Consider the following 21861-nt stretch of genomic DNA (forward strand, 5'->3'; position numbering starts at 1 on the left):
CGGCGAGGGCTGCCCGGAGGCCCGGAGCTGCCGCCCTGGGGCTCTGCCCCCCCCCACCTTCCCCAGCAACCAGCCCGTTGTGGCTCTTGCTGGTGGCCCAGCATCTCCAGCAGCGCTGGATTTACTGGGGCCGAGTGACCTCTGCTGGTTTATAGCTAAAATATTCCCTGTATTTTTGCCGTCCTCCTAGAGAGACACAGGAGGCCTGAGCATCTCCGTGGCCGCTCTGGGGATGGAGCCAGGCCAAGCGGGCCCGGGCAGCCTGCCTAGAGCTTCAGGCCAAACACGAGCCACAAACCCTTTTGCCGCCTCAGGCCTCCATTTTGGGGAAATTTAACCCCAAAACGGCCTTTGTGTGTGGGCGCACATGAGAAGGCCTCGGCATTCGCTTTGTGTAATAGAGAGTGTTTATAAACTGCGACCTCAAGGCCTGGAAGGATTTTTTTAAGTGGAGCAGGGCTTATATACCGAAGAATTAATGGCATTTACAGAGATACGGCCTCCCATCACGAGGGTTTCGGGGTGATTTGTCCGTTACACCCTTAACGGTTTGCCGGACCTCAGCAGAAGGCGCGGCCAGCCGCGCCCCCCGGCCGCGTTTCACCCTTCTGTCCCTCTCCGCCCCCCGTAGACAGTGTTAAGGCGCGCCTCAGCCAACACCCCGTAGCCGGCGGGGTCCTCACGTGACGGGCCGCCGGGGGCGTGCCGCGGGGCGCGCTGGGAGATGTAGTCTAACTTCCCCGCGGCGGCCGCGGTGGCTGCGCCCAGAGGGACTCTCTTTCCCAGCGTGCTCCGCGGCTGCGCGGAGGGCTCGGGGGAGCGGGGCCCCGGCGGCGGCGGCGGCGGCCACGGGGCACGGTAAACACCTACGGCTGCCCCCGCCCGGGCCCGGGCCGGGGCCGGTGGGCGGGCTGGGGAGGTGACAGAGCCGAGGGGCGGCGGGGGCGGCCCCGGGAGGGAGCTGGACGGGGCTTTACGGGGGCAGCCATGTCCATACTGGGGATGAGGGCAAGCGCGGGGCAGCGGGGCTGAGCTGGGGAGGTAGGGAGGGAACTGGGGCGAAACTGGAGCGGGTCTGCAGGTAACGGGAACAACCTTAGAGAAGCCCGAGAGGCAGGTGTGGGGGGTGGGACAGAGCTGCGGGGTTAATGGGGACGGTTTTGGGGGAGGGGAGATGGTGAGGGGTTAATGGGGACGGTCCTGGGGGGGGGAGACAGTGAGGGGTTAATGGGGACGGTCCTGGGGGAGAGACAACAAGGGGTTAATGGGGATGCTCTTTGCGCAGAAAGACAACCAGGGGTTAATGGGGATGGTCTGAGGGGTGGGGGGCAGCAGAGGGGTAATGGGGACAGCCTGGGAGGGGAACAGCAAGGGGAGAAGTAGCAAAGACAGTCTTGGTGGAGAGCAGCGCTGGGGAGAGTTGCAGGGACAGGCAGAGGAATAGGGGCCAGCAAGGTGTGGTAAAGGGGACAGATGGAGCTGGAAAACAGCTCTTACTGCAGAGTGTGTGGGGGACAGGTCTGTGGTGGGGGGTATTGGGGACATCCCTGGTAGAGGATGGTGTTGGGGGACATCAGGGACAGCCCAGGTGGAGAGCAGTTGGTGCATGGGGAGGTGCTGGGGAGGGAGCATCAGGATGGTGGGGGGCATCATGGAGATGCCCCCATTGGGGGCAGCCTGGGGGAGGGGGCAGCAGCAGGGGGAAGCATGTGTTTGAGAGAGTATTGGGGACAGCGCCTGTGTGGGGAGGAATCGGGGCCAGCCCTGGTGGGAGCAGCCGTGGCGGAGCAGATATCGGGGGCAGCGTGTGTGTGTGTGTGGCAAGGTATCAGGGACAGCCCTGGAGGCGCAGTGTTCCCCAGCAGAGTGCGACGGTAGCAGTACGGAGGCTGCTTCCGTCTCCTTAGGGCTCACGGGGTTACAAACGCCCCAGCCGTCTCTTCCAGCCTCCCTGACAGGTGCTCAGGAACGTGCTTCTCACAGCCACCTTCTGCCCTGGATGTGTGGGGCCAGCTGGCCAGGGCGCTCGTCCACTCGGCTGGCGCTTGGTGGCTCTCAGAGGAGCGTGGGACAGGCCGCGGGGACGAAGCAGGTGCCTTCAAGGCAGGGTGAGCCCGAGCAGGGACAGGCTGTGTGGCAGCTGCCGAGGAAGTTTGCTTAAGTAGTTCTACAGAGACCGTTAGCAGCGAGGCTGAAGCTTTTTGACACGCATGGTTTGGGTACCGGCCCTTCTAAATATTGCCCTTGATAGAGACAGAAGGGGGATTTTGCATTTTCTCTCTGTTTTTTGTGATCGTTAACTAGCTTAAGGAGCTCTTATCTTACTCAGTGATGAAGAGAGAGGTAACAGAAATGAAGCAAATAATTAATGGTTTAATTTATTTGCTTTTTAGCGTTAGTCTGGGCAAATTAATGTTGTTGCTCCTGTCTGCAGTACAGGTCCCCTGTGTTAGGCCAATTGGAGTAGCTGAAAAATAGCTGAGAAAATTGTTCCCTGGATATGCGTGGTTTTGTGCTTTCGCTCTTCCTCTTGAGCTCTGTGCAATTCTACCCTTGTGTGATTGAGCCTTGGTTATGGAAGTAGTTGCATTACAGTCAATGTTTGTCGACTCTGCGTTCCATAGCACCTAAATTAGGACTCTTCCCATCTGTTGCGGCAGTCGGCGTGGCTCTGTCAACAGTCTACAAGAGACCTGGGGGGAATTGCTTCCTATTGTGCTTGCTCCCCAGGCTGCCCTTGCCAGCGCCGGAGTAGGAGAGGACAGGAGAGAGGGCAGCAGAATACACTGCAAAGCCTTGGAAGCCCCGAGAGGCTCCCGCAGCATCGAGCGGTCCGTCTGATTGGCGTGGGAGTCGGCTGACTTGCCAGCTTTATTGTTCCCCTGTGCATTTTCACAGCAGAAATGTTGTCATAAACAGTTTCCGTGTTCTCGCTGGTCATGCAGGACTGGCTGTTTCCTTGGCTGCGCTAGGTACCTTTTAGAAATATTTTCTGGCTGGTTTAATTCTCCCATCTAATTTGAAGCGCGGCACTGCAAATGTGGTGCTGGCGTCACTGATGCCCTGTGCTGGGAGGTCTGGGAACATGCATCGGGGGGAGAAACGCTGTCAGCCATAGAACAACGTTCTTTGATCTGCAAAGGGACGCTGGCGTTGCTGAGCCAGACTCTTTGGTGGGAGTTCTGCTGCCCTGAGCTCTCTGGGAAGTTCCTAATAAGACCTGACACCTGAATGCCTTTTCTCTTAAAAAAAGAAAAAAAGAAAAAAAGAAAAAAAAGAAAAAAAAAGAAAAAAAAAAACAGGGCAGAGTTGCCACGTTCTTTTTAAATGGAATGGGAGAGGCATGAAGAAGACATACACTTGTCTGATGAACACTGTGGATTTGCTTCGATTCCTTCCTTAGCCTGGTGGTTTCAAATCCCTGTTTCCCAGATCCTTGAAGAGTGGCCTTGCTTTTAGGCCACCTGCTGTTTTGAAATGCATGGAGTGTCCCTAGCATGAAATGACTTCAGAAAGCTTGGTGTCTGGCACTCACGGGAGGTGTGGGCTTGAACCACTTGAAGGAGATGTGCCTTGTGCCCAGGTCTTTTCCTTCTGACTGTGTGCTAAGCTTTAAATCGTTGATTTACAAAGGAGGGTTGGCAAGTTCTCCTGCCGTTGTGTACAGATGCTGCCCACGTGGGGAGCCGTCGAATTTGCTTTCAACTGAGTCTTCTAGATTAAACCTCAGAGTGCAGTCCTGCTCAGAAACTCTTAGCCTCACTACAGTCATCAAATCAAAGCAAAAGTACAAGCATAAAGCAGTACGGAGAATATCCTAAAGTAAGAATTCAGGAGGAAGTTAACTTTACTGGAGACAGCACCGGGCACTTCTGAGCTTGGCTGGGAGATTGAAGAGGGCATGAAAGGACCCTGGATCCTTTCGTGAGTCTGATCTTAGGTGAGTTGCCCAAGGTCGCTAGATGGCTTTTATGGCAAAGCTGGAACTGAGTGCAGCTTTCCCACCTCCCTGCTAGCGCTCTTATTTTGGCCTATTCTTCCTCCAGAAAGAAAAAAAGGAGTAGGGGAAATGAATGATGAAGGTAAATAGTGAGAAATAACTGAAAATTTTAGAAGTACTTATCTTTATGTAGGCAGAATAAATTTTATATCAACAGTCTTATGTGCCTCAAGCTGCTTGCCACAGGTATTCCGTCACAAAATTTTCCCTTATCATAGATAATGAAAAGTGTTTTACACTGAAGTCATATTTGAAGTGTTCATATTGTGTGCTTCCTAGGAAAGCACTACTACTTGCACGTATTTCTCGGTTTAAAAGGAGATCGCTGTCTCTCCAAAATGACACAGGGCATTTTTGTCTTTGAAATACGGACGAAGAAAAGCTCCCACTGTCTCCAGTGGGCTTCTGTGAGTCATGTGAATTGGGCTGTAAACTTTGGAGTTATTCGTTGACTGCTTATGAGCACAGTGGAAAAAGGAAGTTCACTTCACACCGTGGTTTCCTTGGTATGTTTCTTCTTCCTTCCTCCCCAAATAATAGACTTTAGATGAAGAAATCACTGCAGCAGAGAGTGCAGGTGTGAGTTTTATCTATTTCCAATTAAATTGAAAACATTTCTGTGAATATAGAGGTTATTTTTATGTGGTATTATCTTGCACACAAGCATCACGTGCGTGGTGGGATGGTACCTGTTGGCATGGTATCCATAGCTGCAGTGAATCTATTTCCTTACAAGTGGACTTTGCAACTGGAGCTTCATTTGAGGATATTTAGGCTGCACAGTGCATTTTTTCCCCCCACCTAGAGGAGTTTCAACCATCAGCAATTAAAATTCAGCAACATTTCACTTAGCAAAAAGTGTAATTCTGAGGCGCAGTATCCCAAGACCCCGCAGATAAGAGTTTGCAGATGTCCTGCCCAAATTAAACGGTGAGCTGGGGGGCTATGAAGAGTGAGACTCTGTTGCAAGTGTATCTGAGAGCTCTGAGGTTTGAGCCTGCTGCCATAGATGTCCATGGGGGAAAATTCCTTTTACTGAGAGCAAGACTAGAATCTCAATCCACTTGAACCAGTGGAAGGCAAATACATCTCAAGAACTGATCACTCAATGCAAAACTTGCTCGTATGCTCTTGTCTTTGCAAAAAGGAATATTCTTAATGTCCTTTTGCTGTTAAAAATCGCATCTTTCAGTAGGAAAATGACAGTTGTTGTCCCAGAAACTTCTGTGAGATTACTCATAATAGCAGAGGTTGCCAAACGGAGCAGTCTTCAGCGGTTTGTGTCATAGCTGCTTTAGATGGTAACATAGCCCATCTCCAGAGCGTCAAAGCCTGGCTGAGATTTATTAAGAATTGAGCGGGTACATGAGAACAAATGGGCAAGATTAGGAAGGGGTGTATCACTGGAGTGCTGCCTTTTCTCTCTCTGATTATTTATTTATTTGATTTAAAGCCCCTTGATTGTGCTACAGGTGTTTCCTGTAGAAGCTGGGGCACAAGGAAGCTACGTTTTGGCCCATAAAGCTAAGAATACGTCCCGGCTTCTTTTCTTCTGGTCCCTTTCCCAACCAACGGACTGATGCCTCCTACACCTTTGCGACTGTAAGGAAAGATGCTGGCATTGAAGTACGCTAAGGGCTCCTGTTCTGAAGAAATCACCTTTCTACTTCGCTCATCTTTAAGTGCAAGACTCTTTTTTTCTGGTTGTGGTAACATAACTGGTGTTCAAGTCTAATTTATGCTTCCCCCCTCTGCCCCCAAATTTGCAGATCTTGGCTGGAAATGGGCAGAGCAAAGTTTTAATTGTGTTCTTAGCTGTCTTCATACTTTCTATTTGCCTGTTGATTTTATTTTTTTTTCTCTTTAAAAAAGGGGCAAAAAACAAAACATGTTCGTTTCTAAATCATATTATAAATTATAAAAGTTTGTGTGGTGGGAAAGCCTAAAGGCTTCAGCTGGATGGGACCTCGTTGTGTGAACGTTTGACAAAGGAGTCCTAACGCTGAGAAGCTCGTGATTTACATAAATTTCCTGTCCACGCTCTGCTGCTTAGACTAATACAGGCAAAATAGTATGTTGTTCTCAATGTAGACCTAGTTAAGGTAGTATTTAGTTGTCTTGCTCTGTGCAGAAGATTGAACTCTATCTGTACGGGTCCCCCTTGTTGTCAATGTACCGTTGTTTCCAGCAAGGACTGTGCTCCAGTAGGTCGTGAAAATAAAATGCAACCCTAACAAAATAATTGCACTGGTTAAAATATGCATCATCTAGCCCATACATCAAGCATGGAAATGCAGAAAAGGGAAATGAGTTCTTTAAATCCGGAGAGCTTTGGATACAAAGTGGCTACTCTGATCTGAGTGCGGTAGCTGCTATAGACGTTGCAATAGTGTGTGCTGTTAATTTTGTTATTATAAAGGCAGTTTTTAGTCTATGCCTTCTTGTTCTTCGTAATTCTTGTCAACCCTTGAAATATTGCTTTAGAGCTTTTTTTTTTTTTTCCCCCGTGGGATTCTTTGTTTTCTGTTTGGAATTTGCAGATACAGGCACACGGTGGGTTTTACCTCTAAATGTAGAAGCGGATCGAATCAAAGCGGCCATGCAGTCCGCACCTCTGTGCGGCTCTCCTCTGTGGGATCGGCTCTGCCGAAATCAACAGAGCTGTTGACATGGGGTAGACTTCATAGGATTCGATCTGTCGGGAATTACAGTAATTTTCAATGGTGGTAACAGAAAGAAGAATGAATCTGTATTTTAATAAGGGATGTGGCATAATTATTAAAATAGTGAGGGATGTTGGGTTTTGGGGGACTGGTTGAGTTTTGAAGAGCAATTTACTTCCCAGCTAACGATGGATTACCTGTTTATTTCTGCAGTTGAGAAGGTCCACAGAGAGCTAGGAGACAACAGATCATCCCAGCACCTAAATGAGGCATTAAGTCCGGTAAGCTAGCACAAATTCCTTTTCCAACGGATGCACTTTGCCAGGTCCTATGTCCAGCATATACCAGACCAGACCTGTGTGTCCTAGCTTGTCTGATTTCAGCTGGAAAGTGCACAAGTTCTGGCAGTATTTTTTGTGCATCCTTGGTCTTTGCCAGGTACCACTGAGAGCATGGCGGTTTGCTGCTGAAGACCAAAAACATTAAAATTACTGATGAGGTGGTTGTACCGGATGAGGTGCTACCAGGTGGAGCTTCATACAAGCAAAGGGAGATCACAACTGTTTGTATGAGGTTCCGTGCAAAGTCTGAGCTGAGTAGTTTATAGTGGGAACTCTGGGGCGTCAGTCCATTGGAGAGATGGTACCAAAGATACCCCCAGTTTTAAGAGGTTCTTTGGATGCTGTTAGTGGTATGTGCTGACTTAGTTTTTCTTTCTCTCGTAGGTCTGTTGTTAGCTGTCTGAAACTTCTCCAGGGTACATTCCTAATAGAAATGGCAGGTAAGAGCACCTCCAAATGTGGTGATGCAGAAAGAAAAATGGTTGTAGAGAATTTTTTCCCCTTTTTTTTAGTGTTCTGTGATGGCTGTGGTTTATTAGGTATGACACAGTTCCTTTCTTCCTAAATTCTTCACATTCCCTTAGTAGCTTTTTAGCTACTTCCCTTTTCTTCATTTTACACTGTATCCACTGTAGATCTGTTAGCTGAGGCCACTGTTCTAGAGATAAAGGCTTAGATGCAACTTTTCTGAAAGTTTTATGAGGAGGAAATTTATTCACAAAGAAGTACGTGAGAGAAGTTCATTTCTTAGAGGCTAAACAGCTCTTCCCACAACATTCCTAGCTCTATTATCGATTTTAATGCAGCTTAATTTTACTTGCAGTGAAATCAGTTACAGAATTGCCCATAACTTCTATAAGATAAGATAAACTCCTGGACTTGTGTACAGCTGCTGTTCACAGGCAATATGATTTGGTCTTTGAAAGCATGTACTGTCCTTGCTGATCAGATGGGTTGATCCCTAACTTGATGCAAGTCCCATAGCGCTCCAAGCTATGCAGTCAGGCATGACAGAGAATATTTTCTTTTGATTTCTTCTATCTTTTCTTGAAAGTAACCCAGAATGGTTTAAAATTACAGAGTCTATGAGAAGAGTACACTTCTGGGATAGGAGAATAGTGGTTGTCTGGCTCCTTGCAACTAGACAGAGGAGAGGTGTAATCCTGATATTTCTGTAACTAAAATCATTATGGAAGAACTTGGAGCGGTCTGTGAGCTTGAAAAACGGCAAACTGCAGTGTCCGTGCCCAGAAGTGACAGTTGTTTTTGGCCTTACCATCTAGGACTTCTGCTCTAGAGGCTGGCAACAACTCTGTTGCTGGTGGAAGACCTGAATTGTAGGAGAGGAAAAAAAGGAAGAGAGCGAACCAAAGGAACTAGCTGCAGCGACAGGTTTTGAAGGGGGACAGGAGGAAGTTGCCCCCATGCCTTCAAAGATATTAGAGAATCTGCTTTTACTGTGGTCAGCTAACCTTGCTCTTACTGATTTCCCTAGAGAGCTGTCTTTTCAGCTTTTAAAGCTGTGCCCCCTTTGCTTTCCATTTAGAAATCCAGCATTGCTGTGTCCTTTGTAGACTGCTGAGATAGATTGTCCAAGGGAACACCCACTAGGTGTTTATAGTAAACAAAAAAATCATGCTAAGAAGTCCAAATTCCTATGGACTTTGAAAGTAGCCATGGAAAATTAGTGCTGCATGTGACGCAGCTTCTTGTGCTGACAATAGGTGTTAACCAGTAACTAATGCAGGCTTTAAAAAACCATCTGAATTAATGTCATGCTTTCACAGGTGATGGCTAAGGAAGGGAAACAGGCATAACATTTTTTTTATATATAAAAAGGTCTGTTGAAAACTTGAGTTGAGCTGATGACTTCAGACATTCTTCCATGGTTAGTTCTGATGTACTTGCAGTGGGCGTTATCCTCGTAGTTTTTTCTGAATAAAAATACGCCTTCCTTTGCATGAAGTAAAGCCTTTTCTTCCCTAAAGCATGGCATGCAGTTTTAGACTCCTCCCTGCCAACCTTAAAATGAAGTTAAGAAACTGCTCCTGCAAAATGTCTTCTCACACAGAGATAATGGCAAGAGAAAGGGAACTCTTGTGCTGACAGTTCTTGTTCAGACATTTCCTCTCGTCTTCTGTGCCATTTGGAGGTTTTCCCAGGACATTCTTCATCTCTTCCTCTGGTTGTTTTTAATTCTGTTTACTGGGGCTGAAGTAGATGAGAGACAATTAGTCACGATGCCCTGGAATCAAACTTTAATCAGCACTGGAAGGCAAGAGCAGGCATTCCCAAACATGTAGCAGCTCACACCCAGGCACACATACATAGGCACACAAAGCTGTGCATCTTTATAAAAGCTGACAGCAGTTTAAATACAGAGGACTTAGGTATTTGCTTGATTTTTTAAAAAAGTATTTTCTTTCCAAGGTAAGTTTTTCTTGCCTTTGTCAGTGTTTGTTGATTTTATGGTATCTGAATGCAAAGCTTGCTTCACTGGGGTTCAACCTTGTGGAAAAACCTCACTTGCAAAGGAAAAAAAAATGTACACTCACGAATTGCATAACAACAAAGCCATCCCTGACATCTGAGTTGCCTTCCCCAAACTGGGGGGTGTCTGGGTACTAAATTCCAGTTTTAGAGGGATGAACCCTTCTTTGCTGTCAAAGAGCTATATCTGCTACAGATCCCAAAGCACAAGCCTTATGCCAGCAAGTCCATTACTCAGAATTTGAGTCTGAAGGTAAACCTGCTTTTTTCTGGAAAATCACTGGCCTTTCCTCCTGCCTGAGTTGTCAGAGAGGTTCTAACTAAAAATCTCTGAGCAAACTGCTTTTCTTCCCCAGACGTTTATGGCCATCTGCTCGTTTTACCTAACGTTTCATCCCTGAGCTATTTCTAAGGTCTTGGTTCTCTTTAGCTCTGTATTTTGCGGTGCCTTTTGCACCAACTTTATACTAAAGTTTAAAGTTACCAAATCCGCGTGTTGGTCGTTAGCTCGTTTCTTGTTCCCACACTAAATCTTGCACGAGCTGGTATGAATGTATTTTGTCCACTGCTAAGCAAGGAGAACAAGATGTTTGATGTCCAGAGGCAAGATGACTATGCTGAAGTAAGTAATCTGGATGGCCAGAGCTGGTGATTGCTTTCTAATTCTTGTGAGTCTTCTCACTTTAGGGGTCCTCAGGGCTTTTGTGCACCAGGGAAGTGCAGGGGATGTTGCTCACTGACACGAGAACATTTCTGTGTTCAGCTAATCTCTGTGTTCTTTTTTTTGTAGAAAAGGTGAATAACTTCCCGCCGCTCCCCAAGTTTATCCCTCTGAAACCATGTTTCTACCAGAACTTTGCTGATGAAATTCCCATAGATTATCAGACTTTGGTGAAGAGAATCTACCATGTATGGATCTGTAAGTTGAATAAGAAACCTGTGCAGGGGAAATTATGTGTGTGTTGCAGAAAAATACAACTCCTTATTTATGTGCTTTAGGATTTTGACTGCAGTTAGTTTATGCGAAACAGTGATTCCTTCTAGAATGCTGTAACTACCTTTGTGCCTAAATTTTAAGCTGTCATGCCTTGAATTTTTGTCGCAGAGCTGACATTGAAGAAAAGAGCAAATATTGGTGCTAGAAAAGGCTATTGGTAAATTGGAGGAGGAAAAAATACCACATTTGAAGCAGCTATTGATGTCAAGTAATGTATTACTCCAAAAAAATAGCCCTGTTAAAGTAATTCCCAATGCACCTAGAATAAGATGAATAGGAGAATTTTAGGCAAGAAAATGTGACTCATGTATTTGTTACCTGTCTTGCCACTCTGCTGTATGAATCCTAGAATTATCCTTCTGTGTGCCATCCACAAATTTCCCCATCCAGTCTAAGCAGTGTCTAAAGACAGCTCTATGCTGTATCTTCCTGAGCTATCCTTAAATATAAAATATTCTTAGCCGCAGATTTAGAGGCAGGGTGATCCCCTTGGTCAGAACTAGTGATTTGCTGATATTCTGGAGGAATAGACCTCTTGGCTCTCTGAACTCCTGATGTTTTGTCTAGCAATGCAAAAGCCAGTTGTGAAAATTAGCTATTCTTCTGCAGGGAACGACACTGGATGAAGAACCTTGTGGCAGGCCTAGAGACCCACAGGAAATTCTTTGGACGATTAAAAATCTTTTTGACTTGCCTTTCCCCCTCCTCCTGCTTTTTCCCAAAACGCTTGTCCTCGTATTTACCCCTCTCATAGAAGGAAAGCTTGTTTTCTGCGAGATACGCATTTGATGGCACGGCTTTTCATCGAGACGTATAGGATGTGTGTATGAGGGAGATTTGTGTATATAAATAATAGCATAATCTATCACTTCATTGTTCTTCTGTTATTTAGAGATGCTGAAATGAGCTCTGTAATTTTCTTGCCTGAAGAAACTGCTTGTCCCTCCAGCCCAACTTGTTAAATGTTGCATGCTGTAAAGCTGCCTTTGTATGTGACTCTTTTTAAACAAAGCGCCCCTCATTCAACTTCGTGGAAAGATGGAAAGGTGCCAGCCATTTAGGCCAACTAGTCATCTGCGTGGCTGAGGAGACCTAGCATTTTCACCATGAGTTTTAAATTTCCATCTGCTGCGCTTTTCCTTTTGGGGGTCTTCTGGACTTCTTGGGATGGAATAGAGGGGAAAGGGATACATATGGAGGGAAGACGGTAAACAAGAAAAGGCCAGTATTAAAAACAGAAACACTAAAGTCATTACTAGAAGGTTGAATGTTGTTTACTTTAATTGCATTTGACCATTTTGTGAAGATAGATGGTGACTTGGGGAAACCTGTACCAGAGCTCCCACTACTGGAGAACAAACTCCTGTCTGACACATCAGGAGAACCAGAAGTTCCTGAAAACTTAGGTGTTCCTGTCTTGATGTTTTCTTATTCGGTAACTTTTAGAGAGCAAGTGACTTGTGAAACTAAGCATTTGACAAAGTGCAGCTAATTACCATATAAATGAAATTTAAATAATTAAAATCCCTTCTTCTCCGCATCCCAAAATATTAAGATACATGCAAGAGATGGCATATAAAGTCGTGTTACTAGCTACTCCAAAGAGAAGGAATTTTCTGTTTGGTGAGCCAATATTTTATTTCCGCTCTCGCCTAATTCAAGTGTCAGAATAAGCAGCTGGGTTAGAGTATTTTAAACACTGGATTCCCTTGACTGTATTGTCAGTATTATATTATGACTGTGCAGGGTCATAATTGTTCAGCAGCCTCTGAGATGAGTGAAGGGAGGTGAGTCCGTGCAAAGCGAAAGAAAGGGAAGAGTCGCTGGAATGAGTGGCCAACCTGGCTGAGCTGGGAGCTGCAGCACGTAGCACGGCGAGGACCAGACAGGGCACGTTTGCTTCCTGGGGGAGAAGAGAAATTTTGCCTGAATAAGTGGGACCAGAATCCAAACAGTTTGCTATGACCTTGTCACCAGGCAGTACTGAAGTGTCCTGCATGTTTGCACCCTCTGCCTTCTCACGTCTCCTTGGCAGTGCTAACTGATACAGGTTACTGTAAAAAAAAAAATAGAATTAACTTCCATCTGCTTTCCAAAAAAGAGCTTGTAATTGGGCTAAGCCTACTCGATGCTAGTGTGTAAGGTAGTGTTTTTGCACCGTTTCCCTCCAAAAAAGGGGTCTTGCTACAAACAGGAATTAAACATCCTTGCTCTTAATTTATAATAGCAGTGGACTGAATCTTGCCCGAGTCGGGCACAGCAGTTACCGCCCAGCTCTCCATCCTTTGGCAGGCCCCCAAAAGGGTTTCTTCATCCCTCTACTCTGACATACTTGCTGGAAATGAATGTGTTTCTGCGCTGCTGACCCCTCAGGTCACAGCCAAAAGCGTTCCCAGCCATTAACGCACGGGTAGTGGTTGCTTTACTGGGCATGAGTTTCCTGCTGTAATATGGTCCTGTCGTATCGTAATGCAGGATAGTTGTTTCCTTTTTCTCTGAAGATGTGAACCCACGCAGCCTCACGTTTTTCCCTCTGCTTTCTTTTACAGTCTACTGCATGACACTAGTCGTGAATATAATCGCATGCCTAGCGTGGTGGATCGGAGGAGGCTACGGGGTCAATTTTGGCTTGGCCATCCTTTGGCTCATTCTCTTCAGTCCCTGTGGCTACGTCTGCTGGTTCCGACCTGTATACAAAGCCTTTCGGTAAGTAGAAGCTCACAAGGTGGTTTTGTTTCCATTTCCTCTAGGAGAGAGACGTGATGTTATTGGGAAGTGAGTGCCCATATGGAGATCTGCCTGTCTGGGATAAAGATTAAGGACTTAGATATCTGAATATCTTATTTATTTTAGAAACATTTTTAGTTAGAAGTGGGGCTACTTTTAAATATTAGATGTGGGTTTGAGGATCACTTGCCTACTTGGAGGTCAGCAGTACTGACTTGTTTGCCACTTTCGTGAGCATGAAATTCACATTTTACCTAAATATCTCAGGCTTCGAAGTGCCCTAATATCCACATAACCCTAAGGGGGATATTAATTTGATAAAGCTTCATTGAGGCTTGTTTTGATGGAAGACTAGTAAGTTATCCGTAGCTGAGAACTCTCCTGTTTTTTGTCTCTAGATACAGAACTTGACTGCTTTGCTTTTTAGATTAAAGCAGCTCCTTAGGACCAGTCCTTCTGAAACTGCCCAAATATTTAAAGCCATCCTAGTTTTTTACTTTAATAATCATTTGCGTTTGCTCACGTTTCCTGGGGATCACAAGGCATTAGCCAGACATTAATGCATAATAGAGCTCTGAGGGACCCAAGCTTTTTCCAGTCTTGTGTAGGGAACCAGGGCACAGGAGGGAAGTGACCTGCCCAGTGTCACGCTGTGGGTCTTCAGCAGGACCCGCACGACAGCCTGGGGTCTGGGCTGTGAAGGTTGAAGCTCTCTGGTCCCCCTTTACCAGAATACCCTGGATTTTGATTTTTATCAGCTTCAGTGATGAGTTAATTTAGAAAACAGCAAAAGCAACTGACAGAAATGGGAGTTGGCATATGGGGGCCATGTCTATGAAAGGAGTTGAGCACATGCTAAATTAGTTGCTTAAATACTCTCCTGCATTCAACACTCTGTGTACTAACAACACTGGGCAGTTAATTCACTAGAGGTGCTTAAAACATCAGCGACTGCATTATAGAGTACAGGGGAGGATTATTTCTGAAGGAAGTGGAAGACGGTAGGGTTGGATTCAGCTGAAAGCTTTAGAAGACATGAAAATATGAGCTTTGAACTTGCTCTCTGGGGCTGGGGTTTTGTCCCCATCCCTAGCTCAGAAGCCTGAGGGACTCTATACGCCTACCAGAGCTCTGCTCCAAGAGCATTTTCCATTCTAAAGTCTGGGAAAAATTACTCTTCCTCACTGACCTCCTCTGGGCTTGCACAAGGATCGTTTCTAATTATTTCTTTAGTGTTGTTTGTATATATGTTTATGCAACTGAATACTGAAAGGTCCCTGAGGTTACTCTGTATACAGACTTCTACAGTTAAAAAAAGAACAAGCCCTTGGGACAGAGTGGCAAGCCCAGGGATCACTGAGTTTGACATTAGTTATAGGAGAGGCTTGAGAAACATTACAGTGGGGCAGCAGCATTTCGTATGATATTGCAGATAGCCTTGATTCAAGAAAGCTAGGTCAGACCCACTTGCTATGCTTATTTTGGGAAGAAGCAACTGTTAAATACCAGCATCGTGTACTGCGAGGATGCTTTCATAAACCCTTTGTCATACCTCTGCATCCAAAATTAAATTAGCTGCAGAGCTTTGGCACTAGGGCAAAGCTGTTGCAAATCTGCACCAGAAAGCTGGATCAGAAGGCACCTTTTCTGTGTATCCTTGCTAATTCCTATACATCCTTTCAACTGGAGACTCCTCCAGCCCTTTCAGGTCTTAGTTGCAAGAGTCTGAAGGCTCAGCCTGGAACCTAATCCTTTGTTAATTGGATTATGATAGGCACTACTCCGAACAGTCCATGTTAAAAGTATTTCTTTCACGTTGCTGTACTCTGAGGTGATATTTGAAGGGCAGAATCATGAAGATGCTCAGGGAAGGCAAGCTTCTTTCACAGCGTCTCTGTAAGTAATTAGCTTTTGAAAGATGGAAGGTAAGAGCCTCCTCTAATTTAGGTAGATCATGTCTGTAAATGGACACACAGAGCAGCAGAGATCCGGCTGGAGGTTTTCCCACATATTTCAAACTAGCCAGAGTCCATGACATTGACCTGTCTAGAGCCTGTAGTCCTGCCTCCCTCATCTCTGCTTTAGGCATTAGAGGCTAGAATTACTAAATACTTTCAGACTTTGAGCAGGAATTGGGAACGGCTGAAGGTCTTCTGTAAGCTCCCCGTTACACCAGACTGCCCCGTTAGCTACTGCACTATCTTTATAAATCTGTTCCGTGGATTGCAGGCCCTTCCAGTTTCTGAGGTAATGGGAAGAATCTGTATCATTAAAAACGAAAGAGCACCAGGTTTGGGGAGCTTCAAGGGTATAAAAGTGGGCTTGCAGTGAAAGGCTGGCTCGTCAGCATAGCTGGTTTGATGGGATGGAGATGTGCCGCTGCCGTGCTAGCCTAGCTGTAACCCAAGCAGTGCTGCGCCCCAGCACACCTGTGACGGAGAGGCCATGAACGTGCCTGGTCTGCCACCTTCTTTGGGGTTACAGTCACGCTGCCTCCTATATTTGCTTAAATTACAGGACCTTACATATCCAGGACCCTCTCAGCCCACATATCCTAAAGACGTGGAGCTTACGGAGGTGCGAAAGCGCACGCTTGCCTTTCCCCAGATGCTATACCACCCAAGCATCTCTCTTACGTGGCCATTGAAACTTTTATTTTCTTCCTGTTTTGTCTCAGTGCTGGATTATTAACCGTAAGCATGTAAGCTTGATGACGAGCAACCACTGAGGCATTCCCAGATGGGATTTTTCACGCTCAGTAATGACTTTTAGCATATGCGCAAACTCTGCCTGCCAGTGTTCAGGCCCTGGTGTGCCTGCTTGCTGGTGGCTGAGCTGCGCAGGTGTTAGGCTGCACTGACTTCGGATATTTGGTCAGAAAAATGATTCAGGCATTCCCTCTTCCGCAGGAGGCTGCCTCTCCTTATGTGTCATCATATATGTAATTATTTTGTTAGAGCAACTGCAGGAGCCTGGCTTATTGGAAGAGATTAGGTGCTGATGATTCATGGATCTGTACACTTTCCCTGCCAGGGAAAGAGTAGTAGGCCTCCAAGTACATAGTTGTGGAGGGATCTGTTTTCTGAGACAGCACGTTTGTGTGTTTGTACGTGATGGAGTCAAACAAAGTGGTGTGAAACAATGCGAAGTGTCAGCCTCCTCCTACCTTCCTCTCCTCCTCCGCAGGTCGGACAGCTCGTTTAATTTTATGGCCTTTTTCTTCATCTTTGGTGCGCAGTTTGTTCTCACGGTCCTACAAGCAATCGGTTTCTCTGGATGGGGAGCATGGTAAGCATGACGCTGCTCTCGTCTTGTAGCTGAGCACTTGGCTTTTGTGACTTGCAGTTTCGTGGAACTTACTTTGTTTCCATGAACTCTGGAGAAACTGATGGGGTTCTGCACAGCATGATATGGAAAACGCTGTCTAGTTTTCACTATGGCATAATTCTATCTACTTGGAGTAGATAATTTTATCTATTCCCAGTTCCTGTAAGAGTTCATATACTGGCAGATACCTTCATCTGTTTGTTTTTCTTAGCACCTCCCTGTAATATCCATTTCTTTTTGCCATTTAGCCACACAATTGCAAAATACATCTAATCCTTTCTTAGCATTGCCCTCAACCTACTCTTGGCACATGGTGAGTGGTGCACAACAGTGACTCACTATTGGCCTAGAGAGCAAGTATTGCAAGAGTTGTTCTAAAATAAATAGAAGCATTTTAGAGTCTCTCCCTGATTATGTTATAATTCTTTGGCATTTTAACTTTATGTCTCTAGAGATCTGAGAGCAAATCCTGCTGAAGTTACAAATAATAGAAGGTCCTAGCACTCTGTATAGCATTTTGTTTTCTTAACTGCTGAAGCTCCCAAATTCCCCTCTCTGGTTATTACCATAATGGGCAATGGAGATGCAGATCATAGGACCCTGATGCTCCTCGTTCCCAGTTTTGTTCCCTAGATGCAAGACCTTTGCACAACCAAAAGTATCTTGGGAGTAAATATACCCTCCCTAAAGTCTCAGTGCACAGCTGGCTGTTTGCTGAGGCCTGAGATGGGATTACTCAGAGATGCTCACAAGCCAGGTCTGAGATCTTGGAGAAATACCTACCTGAGCAGCACTTAGTTCTGGCCATCATCTTCATTGCTCTTTTCATTTTGAGGAGCTTTAAAACTGTCTCATGTCGTTTCTGGGTGAGCAGAATTAGCAGTCTCCCTGATAATAAATATACTTAGAAAAGAAGAGGTGTAATGATACTGTTTCTTTCCATCTCTTCCAGCGGATGGTTGGCAGCCGTTACTTTCTTTAGCACTAACGTTGCAGCTGCTGTGTTCATGCTGTTTCCTGCCATTATGTTTACAATGTCAGCAGTCGCGATGCTCTTCTGCATTTTAAGGGTAGGTGCTTCAGATGTTTCCCTGGCCTGGAGTATCTGTGCTTTGTATCACAGTAATGTGAACAGGCAGCTTAACAGCCGCTGTAAGCCAGCACTGCCTTTAAAGGGTTTCTTTTTAAGGGTAAAAGCTTGAGACAATTGGTGTCTTTAAAGAGTATCTAGAGGACAAATCCAAATAAGGCAAGGAGACTGGAGCTGGACGTTCTCAGCATTTCGTGTGGCCATGTTCCTTTATGCAGTTGAACCAAACTTCACTAATTCTAAAGGTGAAGCATCTTGAGATTCCTGGGGTGGGAACTGGATGGCAGGATGGGAAGAGATCCTCATTTGTCTGCAGAAGGAAGGGTTTGGAAAGCCACTGTCTGAGGTAAGACTGTATGGAAAGCTTCAGTAGATTGACTGCAGAAGAGGAGAGAAGTCAGAGGGAAAAGAGCATGAGAGATCAGCTCAACAAAAATGCTGCCTCAGAGCAGTTGCCACCATGATATTTATTGCGAGCTCATGGAAGCCTGTTGCCTCTTGTTGTCAAGAGTAGTGTCACTGCCCTGTGTCCTTTTGGGCATTGCACAGTGGTGTGACTTTTAAACCAGAGTTTCTTTTTATACCCATGGGTACCAGTTGCACTTTTTTTTCCTCTCTTTTTCCTTAGACTATGGCCGAGTCCATCATTCTCGGCCCTGTTGAAGCAGCAGCTTAAGTATTAAAGAGTTTTCAGCACGCTGCTCAGGGTTCGCTGCCTTGCTGTACTCGCTGCATCTCTGTGGGATCCCTAGCTGGAATCCCAGTCATGTTGCTGAAGTATTGAGTTGATGTTATCTTTCTGCACCTGTGGCCACTGTATTCCTACCTTTTTGTGCTTTTATTCCTTGGAAATGTAGCTCCTGACAGACAGATGCATGATATAGTACCAGAGTGACTATAGCTCCTCTCAAGAAGAGGTCTAGGTACCTGTTGCTGACCTTCCTCTTGTTCTCTTGTTCATCCATTAGGTACATAAAATCTACCGAGGGGCTGGTGGGAGCTTTCAGAAAGCTCAGGATGAGTGGAACAGCGGCACATGGAGGAATCCCCCCAGCAGGGAGGCCCAGTACAACAATTTTTCTGGAAACAGCCTACCAGAGTATCCCACGGTGCCCAACTATCCCCCGGGAAACCAATGGCCTTAAGCAGCAACAGCTGCAAACTGCCTGGATTCTCTTCTTTTTGGTCTTTTTATTATTGTTATTTGAAAAGATCATTTGCATTCCCACCCCCTCCCCCAGGCTTCTTGGGGACTCTTGTTTTTTGGTCTCCTTCTCATCACTGCAGAAGATGTATGCTGCCAGCCCATGCTGCCTCCAGAGCTCTGCACGGCCTTAGCAGAAAATTTTGTGTTCTGTTACCAGTATTTGCCTTATTGCAGACTGAAGAACCAACCGTTCACTGCCCTTGCTTGAGGGAATCCTCTCCTGATCATACTGAAAAACACTGGTTTCTCCACGATGGTGAACACTACAGGAATTGCTGCTTCTCCTGCCTCCCTGCTTAGCTTTCATCAAATGCACAGTACACCACCAAATCATCTGTAATCGTAACGAACGCAATCTGAACCTTAGTAGCAACTGGTGTTTACTTTCTGGGATGAATAATCTGGAATTTTTCACTCTGAGGGAAACGTAGCCCTTAATTTATTTGGTACCTGCTGATACTGAAGGTACTGGTAAAATCTACAACCTCTTTTGTTTGTGTTCTCTGGCGATGAATCCTTTAGGTAACAGCGCTTGCCGTGGGTGAGTGTTGTTCAGATGTGAAGTCCAGGAGAACCCTCATCTGTCTGGCTAGAGTTATCGTTGTGCTAGAAGTCTTGCTTTCCCCGCTGCCAAAAGTTTCTGCTTGATCTGTGTGCTTCAAAAGTGCAGATTCATCTCATTTGGTTGACGCTTGCTCGCTAAAAGCCCAATTCAAAGCCCTGGAACCTCTTGAAGAACTGACTGTTGTGGGGCTTTGGACCTGGCTGCCTGGGTGACGTTCGTCCTTTTACAGATAGGCAGCCCGAGATCTCTCTGCCATTTAAATTCCAGTTATTGGATGTCAAGGTTTTGTGCTGACCCAAGAAATTCCCTACTTGATGTTCCTTGCCCTGTTGAAAAACTGTTTTTTCTGGGCTACCAGCCAGTAGTCAGGTGCTAGATAACTATCGATTTCAGTGCTCAGGCCCCAGTGTGATTTGGGAGTAATTCTGTTACAATTGATGGATTTAATTCTAATTTGTGCCAGTGTGGTTAAAATTCAAACGTTCTGCAATGTGTTGTCTGATAGACGAAGGAAAGCTTGTTGGTCCTGTTAACAGATGTTAGCTGTGCAGAGCTGGTACGCGTCTGTGTAGCCAGCAGCACTTTTCTTCCACGGAGGGGCAGGGAGAGAGGTTCTCATCTTTCCCCAAGCATCACTTGAAGAGAAGATAAAGGAGAGAGAGTTTTCCCTGAGAACTAGCATTAATCTTGTAGCTGATTTTCATCCTGTGCATTTACATCAGGACTCCTGTAGGCTGAGCCATCCAGTTCCCCTGGGTCCTGCAGTGATCCCAGCAGTAAAGGCTGCAATTTCTTTCATCTCCCTTAAGAGCCTGCTGTGATTTTCTTTTTTCTTTCTTTCTTTCTTTTTTTCCCTTCCCAAACCTGTTAAAACTGGGAGGTCAGCTCCCATTATTTCTGTAGAGAGTGAGTGTTCAGACTCTTCGGTTCTGAAAATTTCAGCCAGCGATCCCTTAAAGGACCAAGTGCTCCGCTTTGGAGACCCGAAAGGTATCGGGCACCCTGGGGGTCAGACCCCAATCCTGTCCCTCCTGGCAGGCTGCAGGATAGGATGCCACAAGTGTCGCTCCAAGCCGACACCGAGTGATTGGAAAGCAAAACTGGCTCCTGCGCGGGGTCAGGGAGGTTGTTCCAGTGAGTGGAGTTGTTGTGCAAGTGATCTTTTGAAAATTGTCTCTACACGTGCCTTATCTAATAAAACATTAGTTCACGAAGGAGAACTGTTCCTTCCCCCATTTTCTCCCTACTAAACTTCCCATTTGGTCTATTAACTCTTTCTGTGTCATACTATAAATGCTCCGCGAAGTACAGCTTGGAACCTGCGCGACACCTTTGTTACTACGGCCAAAGCAAAAGCAAACGTTCATCGGCGCTCAGAGCCGAAGTCCTTGAGCTTCGTTTTGCAAGCAACGCCGGCACGCTGCTGCAGAACCAGCCTTTGGCTGGCTCTGGGCTATTTAACGCGTTCCTAACGTGGGTTTTCCTTCCTCGCGAGCGCGCAACGTGCTTGTAAGTACAAACGCTTGAAGCCTTCCGAACAGCATGCGACCCGGCCGCGTCGTCGAGCTTTTTTTAGGTGCCTTCGTCTTGTGGCGAGTGCAAGTTGTAAACGTTCTTGGGCGCTTGCCGTCGGAGAGCGATAACAGAAGCGCCTGCCCCTAAACTCCCTGGAAACAGGATCGCGCTGGCGGGGAGCGAGCTGCCGCTGACGGGGTCTCGGTCCAACGGGGCCGAACGCCAGCTTGGCCGCGCTTGGAAGCGAGAACGCGGGGCGCCTCCGTACGAGGCTCCCTCCGGCCCTGCTCCTCCGTGCTCTGGCCATCTTCAGCCTCTTGCCGACGTTTTTCCAAAGTCATCGGTGTCGTCTTTTAGTCAGGCCGGAGTTTTCGGAGGAGCCGAGAGGAGAAGCGTGGCCGTGAGACTCGGCGTCCCGCTCCTCGTATGCCTCCCTGATGACCCAGGGCTGCGTTTTGAAGTCCGTGGAAGATGCTGGACGGGCAAAGCGAAAAGGCTGGAGCCAGACGCCAAATCCAGGACCCACCGCAACCCTCTGCCGAGATCTCTGAAGAACTTGAGTGAACCTCTCTGGATTGGATCCGCCGTTTCTCATAACTCATCGCCCCCCTCCCCGATCCTGTTAGGCGCCAAAACCGTAATTCCAGAGAGTTGACTCAACATGCTGCCTGAATGGTTGCTTATTTTTTGGGGCTCCTCTGTATGTTTTTAACTGTTTACGTTAGATTTCTAAAACTCCTAACACCATTAATCCGGATCTGGCTCCCAGTTTTGTTCGGCGTCGCGGGGCGGGTGCGTGCGCGCGAGGTTTCGTGTCGCTCGTGGGGCTCTGGGATCTGGGTTTGTGTATATGTATATATTTTTTTTCTTTTCCTCCTGATCACAAGACAATAAATGTTCATCCTGTGCTTGATGAGAAGAACTGGCCGCGTTAGAGAA

General features: G+C 46.4%; 1 protein-coding gene across 2 annotated transcripts; it reads left to right on the plus strand.

Moving 5' to 3' along the window:
• Positions 1-803: 803 nt before the first annotated feature.
• On the plus strand, positions 804-21821 carry SCAMP4 (secretory carrier membrane protein 4). Of its 2 annotated transcripts, none has more exons than XM_062596377.1 (8): positions 804-858; positions 6877-6944; positions 7389-7444; positions 10285-10413; positions 13041-13197; positions 16405-16506; positions 17498-17615; positions 18604-21821. In XM_062596377.1, the coding sequence occupies exons 3-8, from the start codon at positions 7438-7440 to the stop codon at positions 18778-18780; spliced, it is 690 nt and encodes a 229-aa protein (XP_062452361.1). In that variant the 5' UTR covers positions 804-858; positions 6877-6944; positions 7389-7437; the 3' UTR covers positions 18781-21821. The 2 variants fall into 2 exon arrangements, with proteins under 2 accessions (XP_062452361.1, XP_062452362.1); XM_062596378.1 differs by lacking the exon at positions 804-858 and adding an exon at positions 3309-3940.
• Positions 21822-21861: the final 40 nt, after the last annotated feature.

Source organism: Rhea pennata, chromosome 27, assembly GCF_028389875.1.
Source record: "Rhea pennata isolate bPtePen1 chromosome 27, bPtePen1.pri, whole genome shotgun sequence".
NCBI classification, from domain to species: Eukaryota; Metazoa; Chordata; class Aves; order Rheiformes; family Rheidae; genus Rhea; species Rhea pennata.

Bases quoted from the DNA above. Each gene is read 5' to 3' on its own strand.
- SCAMP4 (XM_062596377.1), top strand. The intron at 10,414-13,040 runs GTAAGTTGAATA...TTTCTTTTACAG, and splicing joins AATCTACCATGTATGGATCT to TCTACTGCATGACACTAGTC. The intron at 17,616-18,603 runs GTAGGTGCTTCA...TTCATCCATTAG, and splicing joins TGCTCTTCTGCATTTTAAGG to GTACATAAAATCTACCGAGG.